At 41.1% G+C, this 18833-nt stretch overlaps 1 protein-coding gene across 1 annotated transcript in view; it reads left to right on the plus strand.

Moving 5' to 3' along the window:
• Window positions 1–18833, plus strand: part of RASSF6 (Ras association domain family member 6) — a 49666-nt gene that overhangs the window by 8622 nt on the left and 22211 nt on the right. Inside the window, exons 2-3 of the mRNA XM_043572486.1 lie at window positions 2945–3043; window positions 18169–18247. Of these exons, the coding sequence (XP_043428421.1) occupies window positions 2945–3043; window positions 18169–18247 (178 nt within the window). The remainder of the gene's footprint in view (window positions 1–2944; window positions 3044–18168; window positions 18248–18833) is intronic.

Genomic DNA, 18833 nt, shown 5'->3' on the forward strand with positions numbered 1-18833 from the left:
AATCCCAGGAAAGTTTGTGAACAAGAAAATGATGTGATGGTCCAGATAGTAAAAACATAAAGGAGAATTAGTCAGGCATTCAGCTTAGAGACTATTACAATGTTCCCAGTGAGATGTGCTCATAGCTTTCAAATAGATTATATATTTTCAAATAATGTGCTATAATGCATCAGGGAATTTGTGAACATAGCTTTCCTTTTTTTTTTTTTTTTCTTCTTTTCTTTTCTTTTCTTTTTTTCTTTTTTCTTTGTTTTGGGCAGTGGGTGGGAGGATTGCTATTATCCTGGAGAAAGATGATATGAAATACCTTCCAAACACCTTACTCCAACCAAATTAAGCTAATTTGGAAGTAAAAGGAGGAAGTCCCACCCTTCTTTTTTTTTTTTTTTTAAATAAAAATTGAACTTTTCTCTCTAGCCTAGCCTTTTATCCTGGCTATATCCCCTATGATTCTATAGGCTTGAAGCAATAGTAATTAAATATGTAATTTCTGCAAAATGGAATGACTGGAAAACATTATACTTAAACTCTCTTGTCACACCCGAATGCCATTTAGATGAAAACATAAAGGAGGATGTTATTCACATCTGACCACGGTTTCCAAAGCCTGAAGGAAACTTGAAGGATGTTACATCACACTTAATCAACACTTGCGAGTCAGAGCTTGATTTTAGATGCCTGGAAACTTAAAATTGTGTTTGCAGGACTGGGGCACAGTTCAGTCAATTTGGGTTGAGTGGCTGTAATAGAAGAAATGTATTCCCTTGCGCAGAACCATATAGGAGAGAACTCATTCTAGAAATACTCCAAAAACAGACTTACCAAACTGGCCAATCCTTCCTTGCCTTGGACCACTGATTCTGTAGTTTTTTAGTTTACTTGGTACATTTTCTTCTTTTCTGCACATCTCCAAACGTTGATCCAGGATTTCTTTTCTACTTTAACTATCTTGCCTTCCCATGTTGCCAAAATAATTTCAATGATTATAAAATGCTTTTGGTGGGGCGGGGGGATTATAGAAGCCTTTGGGACTTTAGTATCTTCTTAAAGAGAATAACACTGAGCTGTCAAGTAAGCAGAACTTTAAAACTGACTGAAATTTTTTTCCACAAGTTTCTGGAAATTTCCTTGAAAAATGTAATAAGAGCAAGACATCTCAATTTTTTTCATAAATTTCTGGAAATTTACGAGAAACTGTAAAACCAACAAGGCTTCAGAAACTATTCTTCCAGACGGTCAAAGTTCCTCATGTAGCTTCTTCTTTTCTTTTTTCTTTTTTATACTTCTCAATAAAAAGTAAGATCTGAACCAAAAAAACAGCAGTTTCAAACATCCCAAGCACACCTGTGCATTTATGGAGCGAGCAGGAACATAACTTTTGAATCAATAAAACCTGGTAGTACCAGAACTGTGGATAAATTGAAAAATGAAAAAAATCCTTAGAGTGCGTTCCAAATCAAATACTAAAAATTCAGAAGTAGAATTCCTGACAGGAGTTATGCCAAATTTAACCATACCGGATACATTCATTACCAGGAGCATAGCTAATACAGCCATCAACTGTAAAGTGATCATCAGCACAATTTTGACCCGGGGTTTCACTTACAAATTTGCAAATCATTTGCATTTAACACAGGCCAACATTGCGGTTTGTATTATACTTTCTTAGAAATATCTCTCTATCCTGTTGGCCCTTCTCTCTCCCTATCTCTCCATTCCATAGTTGTCAATCTCTCAAGTTGATTACCAAGGGGAAGACTGGAAGTGAAGTTATATACTTCTGGCCCATCTAGTGTTTCCTCATATGCCCTCTTTATCATCTTTATTCAGAGATTGTTAAAATTAAATTATACGTTCCTCTTCCTTTACTATTTTTCCTAAAAACATGAAGAATATAATTTTCAATTTCAAATGAGAAATATATCATGAGAGATAAAATGAATTTTTCTCAGAAGCACATATGGATAACAAAAACAGGAAAACACCTAAACATCTTAAAACTTATAAAGGTCAAGTGGGGGCAAGAGCAGAGAAAACAAGACATTATTACTTGTTGTCAAGCAAGTCACTTTGTGAAAAGTCATGAAAAGGTGGTTTACAGGATGCCATTTATTTTTTTTTGAAAATTTTTTTTTCAACATTTATTTATTTTTGGGACAGAGAGAGACAGAGCATGAACGGGGGAGGGGCAGAGAGAGAGGGAGACACAGAATCGGAGACAGGCTCCAGGCTCTGAGCCATCAGCCCAGAGCCTGACGCGGGGCTCGAACTCACGGGCCGCGAGATCGTGACCTGGCTGAAGTCGGACGCTTAACCGACTGCGCCACCCAGGCGCCCCAGGATGCCATTTAGAAACTCACTCAAAATGTGTTATAGTTAAAACGCTGAACTGAGCCTACTTTCTAACAATTGAAATTTTGGAGGGCATCTCACTTATCCTCAATAGTAATTCTCTTAGAAAAAAAAAATATATCTTTGAAAAGAATCTTGGAATGGGCCAACTAATAGAAAATCAAAGATTGGAATTTGTATAACCTTTCCAAAATGCAAAAACAATGTTGGTGAAAAGAAAAAAAATTAGAGGCCTTCAAGATTCAGACTTTGTTTCAAATTATGTGTCCCATTACTTACCAAGTGTTGGAAATAGAGGTAATAACATCTACACCCTGCTGGGACGGTCTGAGGATTGAGTAAGATAACATCTGGAAAGTGGCTCACAGACAGAGTATAAGATCTGTGGCACATGGTAAAAAAAAAAACAAAAAAAAACCTTTCTCTTTCCTTCCCTTCCCAACCCTCATGCCCATAGAAAAAACACTACTTAAAAACTTGTCCCAAATACTTTTACTCACCGGGGACAAAACAAAACATTTCAATTTAAGTCAGAAACTAATTTATGAATGCATCACAGGAGTATACCATTAATGTTATCCTCACGTCTTAGGGTATCCTCAGATGATCTCAAAAAAGGAGAAAAGTTGAATATGATGGCTCACCAGTGCTCTTCCTGGATCTTCATCAATGAGAGGACATTCATTACCAGGTAATTATATGCCTGTATGTGTTATCCTACTCAGCAGCCATTGGTGGATTAAGCCCCAGGACTTTGTCATTCTAAGCATGATGAATGAACCACAAAATCAATATGAATCAACAGTGCAGACAGTGAGTACTAGTCCTAAAGACTGCTAACACATAACCTTTCATGGAACAATCACTCATATTTTATAAATAGTGGTCTAATTTCACTATAGTTGGCAGAATTCTCAGGAGCAGCCTTAACTAACGGATCTAAGTCTCCTCATAAATTGGATATCCAAAGAATTGGTCCAGGGGCTCAAAACAGGCCTTCCCATCCTCTTCTCTCCCTCCCTTACTCCTTAGGACACACTTCATTTTCACTGTGTCCCTCTTGATGTTAGGTTATGCAATATATAGAACATCCACAGTGGTTTTCTTATACACAGCAAATAGCATCTTATATTGGTTTGGGAATAACTGAGAAGGAATTTGAAAACTCTAAGAGTAAAGCTGAGCCCTGAACTGGCTGAGTTGGAGCAAAAGCAGATGAGAAAAAAAGACGGGGAAACACACACACACACACACACACACACACACACACGCACAATTGGCCCTGAAACATGACCCATGTCTCACTGGGAAGAGAAACAAAGCCAAACAAATGATAGGAGGTGGTGGGTATAAATTGATGCTGGATCGGGCCACAGGAAAGCAGAGAGAACAAACATGGTCAACAATGGAATTAAAGTCAGAACGGAGGATAAACATGAAATATAAGAGGTGGGAAGAAGGTGTGAAGTAAAAGACAGTGGATTCATCTATTCATTCCTCAAGTATGTATTAACTGCTTCCCAAAGACAGGTATTCTGGACGCTGAGCATTCAGCAATGGCCCAAACAAAACCTTTACCCTTGTGGGGTGGCCTCCTCAAAGGGGGATACAGTTGCTGTGTAAGATAAATGAGTAACAATATATATATTATTAGACACTGAAAGGTAGGAAGAATAAAATAAAGCGGGAAAGGGAATAATGAGTGCTGGAGGTGGACAGCTGGGGTTATGATTTCATATATGATGTCCAGGGAAACCTCGGTGAGAAGGTAGCATTAGAGGAAAAGCCTGGAGAAGGTGAGCAAGCCAGTTGTGTAGGTATCTGGCTGGGAGCAAAGGGGACAGCCAAGACCAAGCTCTGAGGCAGGTGCATGCCTATATGGATGGAGGAAGCCAGGCTGGGGTAAACGAAGTGGGAGGAACAGTAGAAGCGAAGGCTCCTGACATCATGGGCCAGAACACGTAGGATCTCGTAGGCCGTTGTGAGACTTCATCTTTCCCACCGATGAGAAGCCATTGAAGGATATTGAGCACTTGGGTGACTGGATCAGTGTGGCCGAAGAGGGCATAAGATTGGAAGCAGAGAAATTATCAAGGAGCTGAAAGTTCAGGGGAGGGATGATGGTGCCTTGGGCCAAGGTATCAGTAGTGGAGGTCAAAAAAAAAAAAAAATCAGATTCTCAGATATTTTGATGGAAGAGAATGAAACCACTTTTTTTGGGGCGGGGGCGGGGGGGAATATTTCCAAGGAAAGGTCTGCAATTCTGAAGACCCTTATTTTATGTCATATTTTGAATTGGCCAAATTGAGGACTGACAGTTTGTATTTTGTAGCCCAGCGTCCCTTTCAGGCCCTGGTATCTACATATCAGCTGGAACTCCAGTAAAATTTTATTACATTTACACAAACGCCAGACTTGAAGATAGCACTTCTCAAAATGTGGTCCACAGGCCGCCCACCTCCCAATCAGACAGTTGTTGACAATGCAGACCCCGGGCTCCCCTTGACAGATAGTTCTGATGGATACTGAAGTGTAAGAACCACTGCTCAGAGGAGGAAAGGATTAAAGTTCGAGAACTTCTGACCTCCTGAAATAAACAAAATCCCAGAGCCCGGGGAAATCTGTACAAAACACTTGTCAGAAATTAATACCACCGACCACCCAGGATATCCAACATGTCACAAATCTGACAGACACCTCCATTCATTTAGTCACTGGATGAGTAATCATTCCGCTCCCGCTCTGCGCTAGGCTTTGTTCCAGCGAACAAGGCAGAAATTACAAACTTATTAGGGATTTTTATTTTCCTGCACAAAAACATGTGAAAATAATGGAAACGAATAGGGAAATAGAATCCACTCAATGGAGATTTTGGCCTCAGCACATTGCATGAGAGCTACATTTGATCGATAAAATAAGAGGTTGTGACATTAATAGCATAGCAGCAATGGAACATTTAGGTCTTACTGCTGAATGAGGATTCTCTGAGTTTAGAAACTTCCCTGGGTAAATGGCGTTGGCATAAGTCAGCTTCACGCTCCGATGACTAAGTTTCCAGTTGCCGTTTTCATTGCCTGGGGTCATCACTGGTCTGCTGCTTCACATGGTAAATATTCTAAGCGAGCAGAGTTTCAAAAAAATATATATATGGTTGCTTTCAAAGTACTTTCAGGTGCTAAGCTGAAATCAGGGCACTTGAGAGGTGAGTAAATCCAACCAGAGTACTTGAAAAAGTTCAAATCCGGTTTTAGAATGCAGATCAGATTTGATTCTCTGGATTCCTTCGTCTTTGTCTCCTCCCAGGGGAGCCCAATGCACACTCCTGTGGGCTGCAGCGCTACCCACAGCCCACAAGCCATGTGTGCATTCCTGTCCTTAGTAAATAATTTTAATGAGCATGATGTAATAAATTTTAGCAGTAAGTGCATTATTCCACACGGTGTCTCTTTCCAAGCATGTTGGCCGGGCACCCTTTGCTGAAACAAAGGAACCAGCCACCTGCACCTCTGAGCACAAATTCAGCACAAAGAGCCAATGTTCCACAGGCTGCTTCTACCTGGCCAGTAGAGCTAGAGGGCAATGTTTGCCCAGTTTCCATGGCCAGGGTCTTCTCTAATCAAGGAAACTGGATCAAACACTGCGTGCCCCAGCGTGCCCTGCAGGTGGGTTTATAAAGAGGACACCCTTCTCCTGAAGGCCACTGGACTCTTGTCTTTTTTTAACTTTTTAATGTTTACTTATTATTTTTGAGAGAGAGAGAGAGCAAGTGGGTGAGGGGCAGAGAGAGAGGGAGACACAGAATCCAAAGCAGGCTCCAGGCTCTGAGACGTCAGCACAGAGCCCAATGCAGGGCTCAAACTCACAAACTATGAGATTATGACCTGAGCCAAGGTCAGCCACTTAACTCTTATCTTTAATAAAGGATAAGAGAGCCCTCTCTGACATTTTTTTTTAAGGAACCAGGATTTTAAAATAGGTCAGGGGGACGTCTGGGTGGCTCAGTCGATTGAGCGTCCAACTTCGGCTCAGGTCATGATATCACAGTCTCTGAGTTTGAGCCCCACATGGGGCTCTGTGCTGACAGCTCAGAGCCTGAAGCCTGCTTCGGATTCTGTGTCTCCCTCTCTCTCTGCCCCTCCCCTGCTCATGCTCTCTCTCTCTCTCAAAAATAAATAAACATTTTTTTTTAAATAAAATAAGTCAGGGACAAAAAGTTCAAGACATGGTTGGGACCATCTCCTTTAAAAATGAGAAATTTTTTCTACATGGAGATCGTTTTTAAAAATTTATTTCAACATTTCCACTATGAGGTTTGATAACCTAATGAAAATAACAGAAATGTTCGTAATGAAAAATTGGATATACTAACCTCATTAGTTACTATGTCAAAAAAAAGGTGAATAATGTCCCCCCAGATATGTGAAAAAAGTTCATTTTTTAAAGCTTTCCTTATATCAGATATTTTTCAATGAGCATTGACAATCACGAAGCATATCAATGTGACTGTTATTCCCAACCCAATTTACTTATTCCACGTTTACCTATTTTATCACTTTGGTCAGTTAGAAAACAGTAAGATCATCCATCTGTCCAAGATACACTGAAAATATTTCAATAGGCATCTGATAAAATCAAAATTCAAAGACTAGAAATATATTAACTTATGGAATTTACTTGAATTTCTGGATATGTTAAGTGGTGGCACTGGTAAAAGGTTTTATTTTTCCCTCTAAAAATAGGTCAGGGTTTAATTTTCTATATTTTATTCCCTCAACAAATAATTATTGGGAACACACCACAAGCCAGAAGTTGTGCTAGAAACTGAGGTATGGAATTTTGAGCAAAAAAAGACAAGAGCTGCTTGGAGCTACGGATCTCCGATTTGAGCCTTCACTAGAATGACCTGGAGGGCTTGCTACACTAAAGATTGAGGGACCCACTCCCAGCTTGTGACTCAGTGGGTCTGGGTTGGCGTGAGCATTCCCATGTTCAAGTTCCTGGGTGGTGCCCATGTTACTGGCCTGGGAATCACACTTTGAGAACTACAGGTCTAAAGGCCTGATTGATAACAAACTGACGCAGATGTTCAGAAGGAAAGGGATCCTTTAGAGAATAAGGAACTAGCCTAAACAGTGGCGGGGGTGGTGGGGTGGGGCTCCCGATATCTGACCAAGGAGGAAGCTAACGAGTTTAAGGAAGTGAGCAGGAGAGCATTCCTGACATAGGGAGTCTGCCTGAAGTCCTTATGGCCAGAGAGAGCTCAGGGTTCCAGCAAGTAAAGGGGACCCAGTGTGGGTGAGGTACAAGACACAGGGAAATGCATCTCTTCAAAGTAGGCTAAAGAGACGGAGCAGGACCTCCCCTGCTGTGATAAAGATTTGTAGTTTTTATCCCAAGAACAATGGGAAGACGTTTAAAGATGTTAAGCACAGCAAATGCTATGGTATGTTCTCTGTGCTCTGTATAGAGTGTGGAGTATATGGAGGACACCCAGAAGAAAAACAAGGAGGTCCCTTAATATAAGTTTTTATTTAATTTTTTAAAATGTTTTCTTTATTTTTGAGAGAGAGAGAGAGACAGACACAGAGTGTGAGCAGGTGAGGGGCAGACAGAGAGGGAGACACAGAATCCGAAACAGACTCCAGGCTCTGAGCTGTCAGCACAGAGACCGATGTGGGGCTCGAACTCATGAACCATGAGATCATGACCTGGGCCAAAGCCGGACCCTTAACCGACTGAGCCACCCAGGTGCCCCTGTATTGTTTTAAACGTAAGGAGAATCAGTGGTCAAAGTCATGGCAGCGTCACAGAAGAGCCAGGTAAGAGCCTGTGTGTCAGGAGAGCTCCTGTCTTCAGCTCATGCTCATGTGCGTGGCCCCGAGGATCACTGGCCACCTGCTGTGTTTCAGGCACTCTGGTAACAATCCTAATGGTCCAAGAGGCTGTTAATGAATTAACAGAGTAGATAGATCATTTCCTCATCCCTAGGGAACAAGGGGCATCAGACTGTGAAGCCAAGGTCGTCATCCTCAACAAGCACACAAGCTTCCAGCTGTTCATACACAAAGGGTGTTATTTTACAGCCAGCCTGTGTGTGCTCCAGTAATGACTAGAGTTGTGTGGCACACTTGTGTTTACTTTTCAACTGGCTTACAAAAATGTATAAGGCTTGGATTAGAAAAAAAAATGAAATGAAAGTTTAACTCATAGGAGAATAAGATCCCAATATAAGCTACATACCAACCCAACTGTGCCATTCCCTCATCTCTATACCCAGCCCCACAGCAAATCTAATTGGCTCCACTTCCAGAATCCAAACAATTCTCACCACCTAGTCCAAGCCACCATTATTTCTTGCCTGGACAACTGCAACAGCTTCCTGCTTCCATTCCCTGTCCCTAGAGATCTGGCCGGGAGGACCTTTATGACCTCATCTGAAACCACTCTTCCCTTCTTTCTCTCCTTCAAACATGCCAAGCTTAGTCTTGTATACAGGGCATTGCATCTCTTGCTTGGGACAGTCTCCTTGACTCTTCACATGGTTGGCTCTTTCCCATTATTGAGATTTCAGCTTAATATGGCAGGCCTCCTGATCACCCTTGCTGACACGTCCTCCACTATGCACTCCGTCAACATGATCCTGTTTTATTGTTCTCAGAGCATTTATCCCTATGTAAAATTAGTGTATTTCTTTAAAAAAAATTTTTTTAACATTTATTTATTTTTTTTGAGACAGAGAGAGACAGAGCATGAATGGGGGAGGGTCAGAGAGAGAGAGGGAGACACAGAATCCAAAACAGGCTCCAGGCTCTGAGCTGTCGGCACAGAGCGCGAAGCAGACCGCGAGATCACGACCTGAGCCGGAGCTGGACGCTCAACCGACTAAGCCACCCAGACGCCCCCAAAATTAGTGTATTTTGCTCTTTTGTTTTCCTCTGTCTTCCTCCCCCTCAGAATGTAAGTCCCATCAGTGCAGGGGGTCTCATTCACTGTATACTTTGCCGTATCGCTAGCATCTATTACATCATCTGTTATATAATAATCCCTCAAATTTTTGCTGATGATGCATTCCTATGGGCACTAAACTTCAGAGAACTAAATTAGGAGCTCAGTGTTTTGACATGTGCTACCCTTAAATACTGTTTCATATCTAAGGGCAAACTGATTACATCAGCACTCCTCTTGAGTTTAATGTATATGCAGATTTCCTGGGTATCTTGGTTAAAATACAGATTTTAATTTCTAACAAGATGCCTCCTATGTGTTCAGATGATATGAGAGGAGCCACTCTTAAATCCTGTGATAGGCATATTAATGGCCTCCCAGAGATGGCTACATTCTACTCCCCTGAACCTGTGAATATTTTACAGTTGCGTGGCAAAAGGGAATTCAGGCTGCCAATCTGCTGACCCTAAAATAGAGAGATTATTCAGATGGGCCCAGTGTGATCCCCAGGGTCTTTAGAGATGAGACAGGAAGGGGGCTCTGTGAGGGGAGCCTGTGTCAGAGTGGGGCTGGTGAGAATGACTCCATGGTCATTGCTGGCTTTGAGATGGAAAGGGGGACAGAACTGAGGAATGTGGCAGGCTCAGGAACTGAGAAAGCAAGGAAACAGGTAAATACAGTCTCTGGTTCGAAGCACTACCACTATACACAAATCAGTACCTGTTCTCTCCAAACACTCAGCTACAGCAAGGGGCACCTGGGTAGCTCAGTCGGAGGAGCATCTGACTCTTGATTTTTGGCTCAAGTCATGATCTTGAGGTTCGTGGGATTGAGCCCAACGTCAGGCTCTGTGCTGACAGTGCAGAGTCTGCTTGAGATTCTCTCTCTCTGCCCCTCCTCTTCACTCTGTCTCTGAAAATAAATAATAAATATTTATTTTTATTAATTATATTTATTAAATATAATATTTAACAAATATATTTATTAATATTTATGAAAATATTTATAATAAATAAACATTTTTTTAAAAAGACAAAACACTCGGCCAGAACAAGAAAACGGACTATTTCATCAAAGTGGAGGTGGTTTCAAGTCCTTACTTCGGTTTGGAATAGAAATAGAAGCATCAGTCCTGATTTGTGAGTAGTGTTAGGGCTGTGAACCAGAGGCCATATTTCTCTGTGTTTCCGGCCAAAGAAGACAGAGCACAGACTTCCCTCATTCTTTCCTCCCTGTCCACAAACTGCTCGGGCTGCCCATAAGGGTTCAGCTGCTGCAAGTGACAGCAGAGAACAAGATCTGACACGGAGGCAGCTCCTCGCAGCTGCCAGCTAGAATATAGTAGGTTGTGAATTTTTTTTTAAATCTTTTTCATAAAAATCTTTGGAAGCCAAACCATAGAGGAAAAGGGAATAGATAAGTATCTTCCCTCGTCTGAGGCTGTTGGAAAACACGCCAGTGTGTTAATATATCAAACACTGAGATTTACCCTTATGAAAGGATTCTCTCAAAAATCTGCTATCAGATCTGGAGCACATTCTTGTTTCCTTCAGAAGCACCGGTATTTGAACAAATGGCACAGTCCTTTGCCTCTCCCTTCTTATCCCCTCTTTTATGTCTTATCAACGCCCAGTGGCATTGTTCTGAGTAGCTAAAGCCCCTGTCTTCAAGGGTAGAGTTTTCATCCTCAAGAAAACACTTTGGGCATTTTTCTTTGTTTTGTTATCTACCAACTAGCCATCACTTCCAGTTTCTTTTTAATACTATGAAATTACTCCTTAATCTTTAACCCTTTTCCCTTAGCTGAGTTCTAGGGGTTGAGGACCCGAGAGAAACTGACACGTCTATCCACTAATGGCTCCAGGGCCATTTTTTACAGGCGTTATCAAGAAAAGATGAATGCCCAGAAAATACAAGAGTCACAATATGGCCAAAAGCAGTGAGGGGGAGTGTGGTGGAGGAGAGGCAGGTCTGGCTGTACTATCGTATTGATTAGATTACTAGTGGAGCTCACGAAACTCCCAGGCCCTTTTTATTGTGGGTTGTCAGCACTGAAGAGGGAGTTAGGTCTTAGGATAGAACTGTTTGGGAGAACAAAGCAAACAAGTCAGGGGCACCATCATCCTGACCGCCAGCAATGATTACTGATATTTTAGCAGAATTACTAAAAATGTTAGGAGCCCTTCCTTTTCAAAAAGAGCAGCCTCCTCAAAGGAAGCCGGGAGAGGCAGACAAATTCAGAGGTCCCTGATCAGTTAGGGTTTGCATTTTTCCTGCAGTCAAACCAAAACAGCCCTCCTTCCTCTTCCCAACTTCTCTCTTTTCAAACTGTGGAATCCAATCCCTTCATTTGCAATGGAAATGTGAATAACCTACTTTGCCAGCTGAGGAAGGTCTCTATGCAAAGGTGGAAAGGTAGTCTTCTTTCTTCATTGAGCCAGGAGCTGAGGCTAAAGGCAAAAAAAAAAGACCCAGAGCTGTAGCCGCTTATAGAACAGTTGCAGAAGTTTGCGATTTGAGTTCCAGGATTCAAGCTGACAGTAATGAAGGATAAAGCGGGTTAAGAGAATTCTGCTTCTGCTTGCAGACATCATGCAGACATCAGTAACATGGAATGATGGGTTGTCTTGGCATAGGGCTTAATGATAAGTCTCCATTTATTCTTTTCTGTTGTCCTCCTATTTCCTGGTTCCACCTTTCCAAAAACATACAGGAGTTTATATTATATTATATTATATTATATTATATTATATTATATATTAATTTTTTTTAAATGTTTATTTATTTTTTGAGAGACAGACAGAGTACAAGCAGGGGGAGGGGCAGAGAGAGAGAGAGGGAAACAGAATCTGAAGCAGGATCCAAGCTCTGAGCTGTCGGCACAGAGCCCGACACGGGGCTTGAACTCACAACCCCCGAGATCATAACCTGAGCCGAAGTTGGACGCTTAACAAACTGAGTCACTCAGGTGCCCCTATTTTATATTTTTGTTGGAAGTAAAATTATGACAACATTATAAATGCATTATGCACTAATTATATGAAGTTTGGAAACTATACAGAACTATGACCCATAAAATAAGTCACAATCTTTTTTCCCAGAAAAATGGTCAATTTGTTACCTTTCCATGCTTAATTCATAATTATTTTATTAAAAACATATTAAGTTTTAAATTCAGTTTTGTAACCTAACATGAAATTGTTGATCTCATTGCTAGAATTTAATATTATGAACAAAATCCATGTGTGTTATGGGGAAAACTAAATGTGTAAGGCAGCAAGTTAGCATTTTTATTCTGCCTAAATTTTTCAACTCTTTGAAGATATTCTTTCAAATGATTTAAGCTCCTGTCCTTAAACATGGAAATATGCACAGCAGGATGTTGTTTCTAATATTGCTGTCACAATGCATTTCAGGGTCGGCGGGATTTGGAGCCTGGACACTTTTCAACAAGTCTCCAGGAGGCAGAAGTAACACAAAGTCAGGAAGCTCAGCCGTGGCCAAATATGCCTTTGGTGGCTGAGTTGGGTTGTATTTTTCTCCGGTTTAGTTTGTGTCATGTGTAGCATCTGAAGTTTGTGTTGGGTTACATTGTACAACAGTGTTTCTCATTTGCCTTTATCGGGTCCAAATAGTCAGAATCACTTAGCAAAGAGGGGGCCAGGGTTTTTGGTTGCCAGGAAAGGGATCGAATATCCACTTAATTACATTGCAAATCATTACTGAAACTAGAGAGAGAATTCTATTACCACTAATATTTGACATCCATTCTGTCTATGGATGCAGGGCGTAACTCCGTTCCATCCGTCATGCTGTCCCACATCCAAGAATATTACACTTTTATAAGATCAAATAAAAATGGTTTCTTCCGGCCAGCTCAGTAGCATGATAAGATTGAGGAGCTCATTTCTTGCAAAGTCCATTATTCATGGCAGACGTCACTATGTGGGTAATTCCCATCTGCTGAGCAGCTGCAGTTCGGGCCACAAGGTACAAAGTTCACCTAAGCATTTTACAGTGAATTCTGGATCCACTATTGCTCATAAAACCAACCTGGGAGCCTTAAAGGAACAGGAGCCTGGGGCCCTCCTATGCATTGTTCCCCTGCACCTGTCACCCCTGTATCAAGTCTCTCCTGCCTGGCACTCTTCATGAGCTGCAGTGAATAATTCTGGGTGTCCACCAGCAACTATCAAGATGTGATTTCTGCCCAGCCAGCACACGGTGCCAGCTTCTGTCTTGGGAAGCTTATGTCTTCGTGTAGCTTGGGAAGCTATGTCTTCATGTAGGTTGGAAGTCCAGTTTATACGGAAGTTTGCCATTCCTCAGTTTTGTAAAAACACTAATCCATATTATTTACTGTATGGTTTAAAAAAAACACACACCTTGGGGCGCCTGGGTGGCTCAGTCGGTTAAGCGGCCGACTTCAGCTCAGGTCATGATCTCGTGGTCCGTGAGTTCGAGCCCCGTGTCGGGCTCTGTGCTGACAGCTCAGAGCCTGAAGCCTGTTTCAGATTCTGTGTCTCCCTCTCTCTGACCCTCCCCCATTCATGCTCTGTCTCTCTCTGTCTCAAAAAAATAAATAAACGTTAAAAAAATTAAAAAAAAAACAACACTCACACCTTGTTATATATTATGATGCGGTATTTCATGTTCCAAAAAACCAAGCTCTCAGAAAGTCATTGTTTTAGGTATCAAACATAAACTGTATAGGCTATTCGATGTTTGTTTCTTGGGTATCTCTGTGACTTCTAAATATCACAGAATTGTAAACTGAGAAGATTGCATGTGGAATCTATTTCTTGCCACCCATTTTATAGCTTTGTTAGGGCAGCTGAATAGTTGCTAAGTGGTCTGATCTAGGCTGGGTGGGGAGCTTTTTTGGCAGCTGAGAGGAAAAGGTACACAGATGCCTGTTTCCTTTTTTGATGGGGGAAGGAAGGTCCATATATGACATGTAAATGGACCCAGAAAAATCTATTATAATTACCATTGACAAGGCACAGAGTGTATTAAATCCCTGTCCCCTTTCCTGACTGGGGACTGCCTAGATAGCGCTTTAGTGATTAGATGTCCTAAATCATGTATAGGTCCCATCTAGACTTCAGACCCTTCTGTACATGTGGGACACTTGACCCCATTTCCATAGAACACAGCCTTGCTCATGCACCTCTGCCCCAGTACTGTTTGCCAATAGTCCCAAACATCTTTCTGTTTCCATCTTGTCCTGAAATCTGTCTTCTCTAAGTTCCCTAGTGGCCCTTATCATCATGTCTTTCTTTTGCCTAGAACCTTCCGTAGCTGCCCCCTGCTGGCAGGGTGAATGTTAAGCTTCTTAAAATGGCTCACGAGGTTCTTGCCTGGTTCTTCAGCTATTCAATGCTCACCACTCCCCATTTACATGTTCTACCCTTAGAATCCCGGCACTCTGAGCTTCCTCCACAAAAACTGTGGAAATAGCTACATGTCCTTGTGAAAGGTATTTTTGCCTGGTAAGCTCCTCACATGCTTCATGTTTCATCCCTTCCTTCCGAAGTTCACTGTGGGAAGCATCTATCCTTGAAGCTCTTACCCATCCTCAGAATATGAATGAAACCCCTCGATGGAGCTCACACGGTGACTATGACTGTATGAGAGAATGACCGTTCACTGTTGGAAGACACAGTTTGAATCAGTCTGCAGATACAGGTGATCGACTTGACAATAACTTCTTAAGCCCTTGTGCCTTCAGTGCCAATGCGTAAGATCACAATGTTGCAGGCTGGGTTTCATTACTACCAGCGTTCTGTTAGACCCACTGTTCCATCAGATGAGCAAAAAAATCATCTTCAAAAGTTCCTCTGGGAAGGGATATACAAATCAAATGTAATGGTGCTTTAATATTTGCAATGTATTCACTTTTGCTATAGTTGTTTACATAACTTGTGAGGTTTTGTGTTCGTTTTTTTTTTTTTTTTTTTTGTCTAATTCTTCACTTTATCCCAGAATCCTTCAAAGTCTCATTAATATTCAGTCAGAATGATCCTGCCTATGGTAAAAAAAAATATGGATGACTTCTGTGGTGTTCAGCAACAGCCTATGTTATACTTGGGGAGGGGTGGAGGTTGGCTGACCCTCTCTGTAAAGGGCCAGATAATAAATATTTTAGGCTTTGTGGGTCATATGGTTTCTGTCACAACTATTCAACTCTGCATTTATAGCAGGAATGCAGCCACAGACAAGAAGCAAGCAAATCAGCGTGACTACATTATAATAAAACTTTATTTATAAAAACAGACAAGCTAGGACCGCAGTTTGCTGACTCCGTGGGTCATCTGGAGACTTATTTCTGTAGAGGAAGATTTAGTCAGGTTCTGTTCAGGTACAGAAACATTTTCCAAGTGGCTTGTTCCCTGAGAATATCTTTCTAATTATACATGATTCTTAGGTAAATACTTTGAAGGATATTTGTACCATATCCTATTATGCAATTTTATCAGAAACAGAAGCTGAGGGAATAAGATGATATAAAAATTCATTTGCCTTAATAACAACCCTCACAGCTCAGCATATCAGGAATTGCATCTCAAGTGAACCAGAAATTTCTATATGCTGCCCTAACACTCAATAATGAGAGCTATAAAAAGTGTTCATGCTCCTCACCAGTACAATAATTTTTAAAAGATATCCCACAGTAATGACTCCAAGGGAACGAATCCCTTGTGTGTGCAATGATATTTAGAACAGAAATATTCATTAACATTGAAATTCTAAAGTAACTCAGTTGGAAATGGAAACATAGCATGGAGGAATTCTGTAGAACTTTTTTTTTTTAACGTGTCAACTGAAGTGTATTGAACCTTGAAAATCTGTGTATTAAAGTTACAAAGTGAGGGGTGCCTAGGTGGCTCAGTTGGTTGAGTGTCCAACTTTGGCTCAGGTCGTGATCTCCCTGTTTGTGAGTTCGAGCCCCCCGTTGGGGGCTGTCAGAGCCTGGAGCCTGCTTCAGATTCTGTGTCTCCCTCTCTGTCTGCCCCTCCCCTGCTCACACTCTGTCTCTCGCAAAATAAATAAACATTAAAAAAATTTTTTTAATAAAACAAAATTGCAAAGTCAGATGGAAAGAGTATGTCTACATGATATCAAGCATAAAAATCAATATACATGAATTCTGTCATTCAGCATTTAATAAATCTTTATTGAATAAGAGCCTACTCTGATCAAGTCTCTGTTCTAGCACTGGGAAGACAGTAGTGAATAAAATAGACCAACATTGCTGCCCTCATGGAGCTAATATTCTTATGGGAGGGAAACAGATATTGAAGATCGAAGGAATTTTAACAAATGATATATTTGGAAATTTAATATGAGATTTCCCACCCCATCCCCATAAAACTATTTATTTAAAGATGTTTTTCCCCCTTTATTTGGCATGTTTCCATTTTTAGGAATAAGAATTTCTCTGATCATTTCATTCAACCAGTGTTCATAGAGTTCTTACTATGTGCCAAACACTCTTCCAGGCACATGGAACATAGTGCAAACAAAATATACAAACACACCTATTCTCGTGGAGCTGCAGTCCAGTGAGAGAGACCAAATATAAGACACATAAGTAAAATACATGTAAGGTTAGATGGTGACTAAGGAGCAGAGATAAGAAAGCAGGATAAGAATGTTGAGAGAAGGCAAACCTTTAGATCAAGTGGTCAGGAAGCACTCCTTGTAAAAAGGACTTCTGAGTAAAACGTGAAAGAAAATGTGCTAACAGTGTGACAGTGGGGGTAGGGGAGGGGAGCTCATTCTAGACAGGGGGACGAGCAAGTGCAAAGGTCCTGAGGTGAGAATGTGTCTGACATATTCAAGAAATATTAGAGTCCAGTGGCTAGAGAGTGTAGTGAGTGAAGGAAAGAATAGTCGGAAATGGATCAAAGGGAAACAGAAGACCAAATCACATCTGGCCTTTTAGGTCATCAGAAGGCTATTGGCTTTTACTCTGAATAATGAAAAGATAATTGGAGAGGGGCACCTGGGTGACTCAGTCGGTTGAACGTCCAGCTCTTGATTTCAACTCAGATCATGATCTCACAGTTTGTGAGTTCAAGTCCCACATCAGGCTCTGTGCTGACAGTGAGGAGCCTGCTTGGGATTCTCTCTCTCTCTCTCTCTCTCTCTCTCTGTCCATCCCCAGCTCTCACTGTCTCTCAAAATAAATAAATAATCTTAAAAACATTTTGTAAAAGATACTGGAGAGTTTTGAGCCAAGGAGAGATGATCATGTTTGCACCAAAATAATACCTACTGTTACAACAGACTACAGAATCAGGGAGGCTTTTAGGAGACTGTTGCAGTAATCCAGGGATGAGAGGATGGCTTGGACCAGTAGGTTAGGTAGGGTAAGGATCTTAGGCTGTGGTGGCAGGGGAGAGGAGAGAAGAGTGTCAGGAACCAGTATTCCCACGAGCCCAGCTGCCTCACAGGAAACGTAACTCGGGAGCAGTGACCATTCCTGAACTGTGACTATACCGCTGGTGGGAAACACAATGTCAGGCACATACTAGGTGCTTAATGTAGGCTGCTTAAATGTTGCAAAACCAAAAAGAAATGTGAAGCCAAATCTCTATTTTATGGCTGTCTCCTGTCAACCAACAGTCTTCCTACCACTTTCCCCTCATTTTCCCTCCTTTGGTGATTTATTTGTGAATAAGCCCCTCCAGCATTTGTCGATGTCCCAAGAAGACTTCCATTTTCAATGACCTGCATTAAGGTAAAACCACAGAACAGTAAGGATTCCATTGAGCCATTTCTATCTCATACCTATGCGAGCTGAATGAATATTATTGCCTTTTACTGTCCAAGGGCATGAGTATAACCAAATATAACTTTTTTTAGGGAACAACTCAACTCTTTATTGAAGACCTATAACATTTTTTACGAGAACCAGAAAAACCTGCATATTTTATGTGGACAGGTAAGCCCATGAAACTAATGTAAAATACGGTTTAATTCACAGAAAGAAATTCCATAGAGGTTATATAAAGGAATCAGGATGGGTTGGAGTCTATAATCTAGCAGCACAAGTGGTCTGGAAAAACAGGTGAATCTTTGACTGGATCATGACTTTCGTATTTAGACTCTATCACCAAATCCCAGTCCTGGGACATGTGACCTTTTAAGCAGCTTTGGGGACAGGAAAAGCATTTAAAAATCATTTTAATGACCTGTTTACTTTCTAGTTTTAAAACAGTGTATGAATAGATTTTGAACAGCTGTTCCACTAGAAAGCTATTATAATACTTTCTTGCAAATGTACCAGAACAGATAGAGAAGGTGGTGTTATCCCGTGGTGACATCATTTGTAATGGAGAGAGTATCTTCAGTCCATACCCATGGGGGAATGCTCGAATAAATACGACACAGGCTGTAACATAGTTTGATTTGGTTGTTAAGATGAATCAGATTCCAATGACTGTGTACTATGGTATAATAACAAATTTTAAAATGTGAAAGAAACACTTCAGAAAAGTCCTGAATCTAAAAGTATTTTTAGGAGTGCA

This window comes from Prionailurus bengalensis, chromosome B1 (assembly GCF_016509475.1).
Source record: "Prionailurus bengalensis isolate Pbe53 chromosome B1, Fcat_Pben_1.1_paternal_pri, whole genome shotgun sequence".
Taxonomy (NCBI): domain Eukaryota; kingdom Metazoa; phylum Chordata; class Mammalia; order Carnivora; family Felidae; genus Prionailurus; species Prionailurus bengalensis.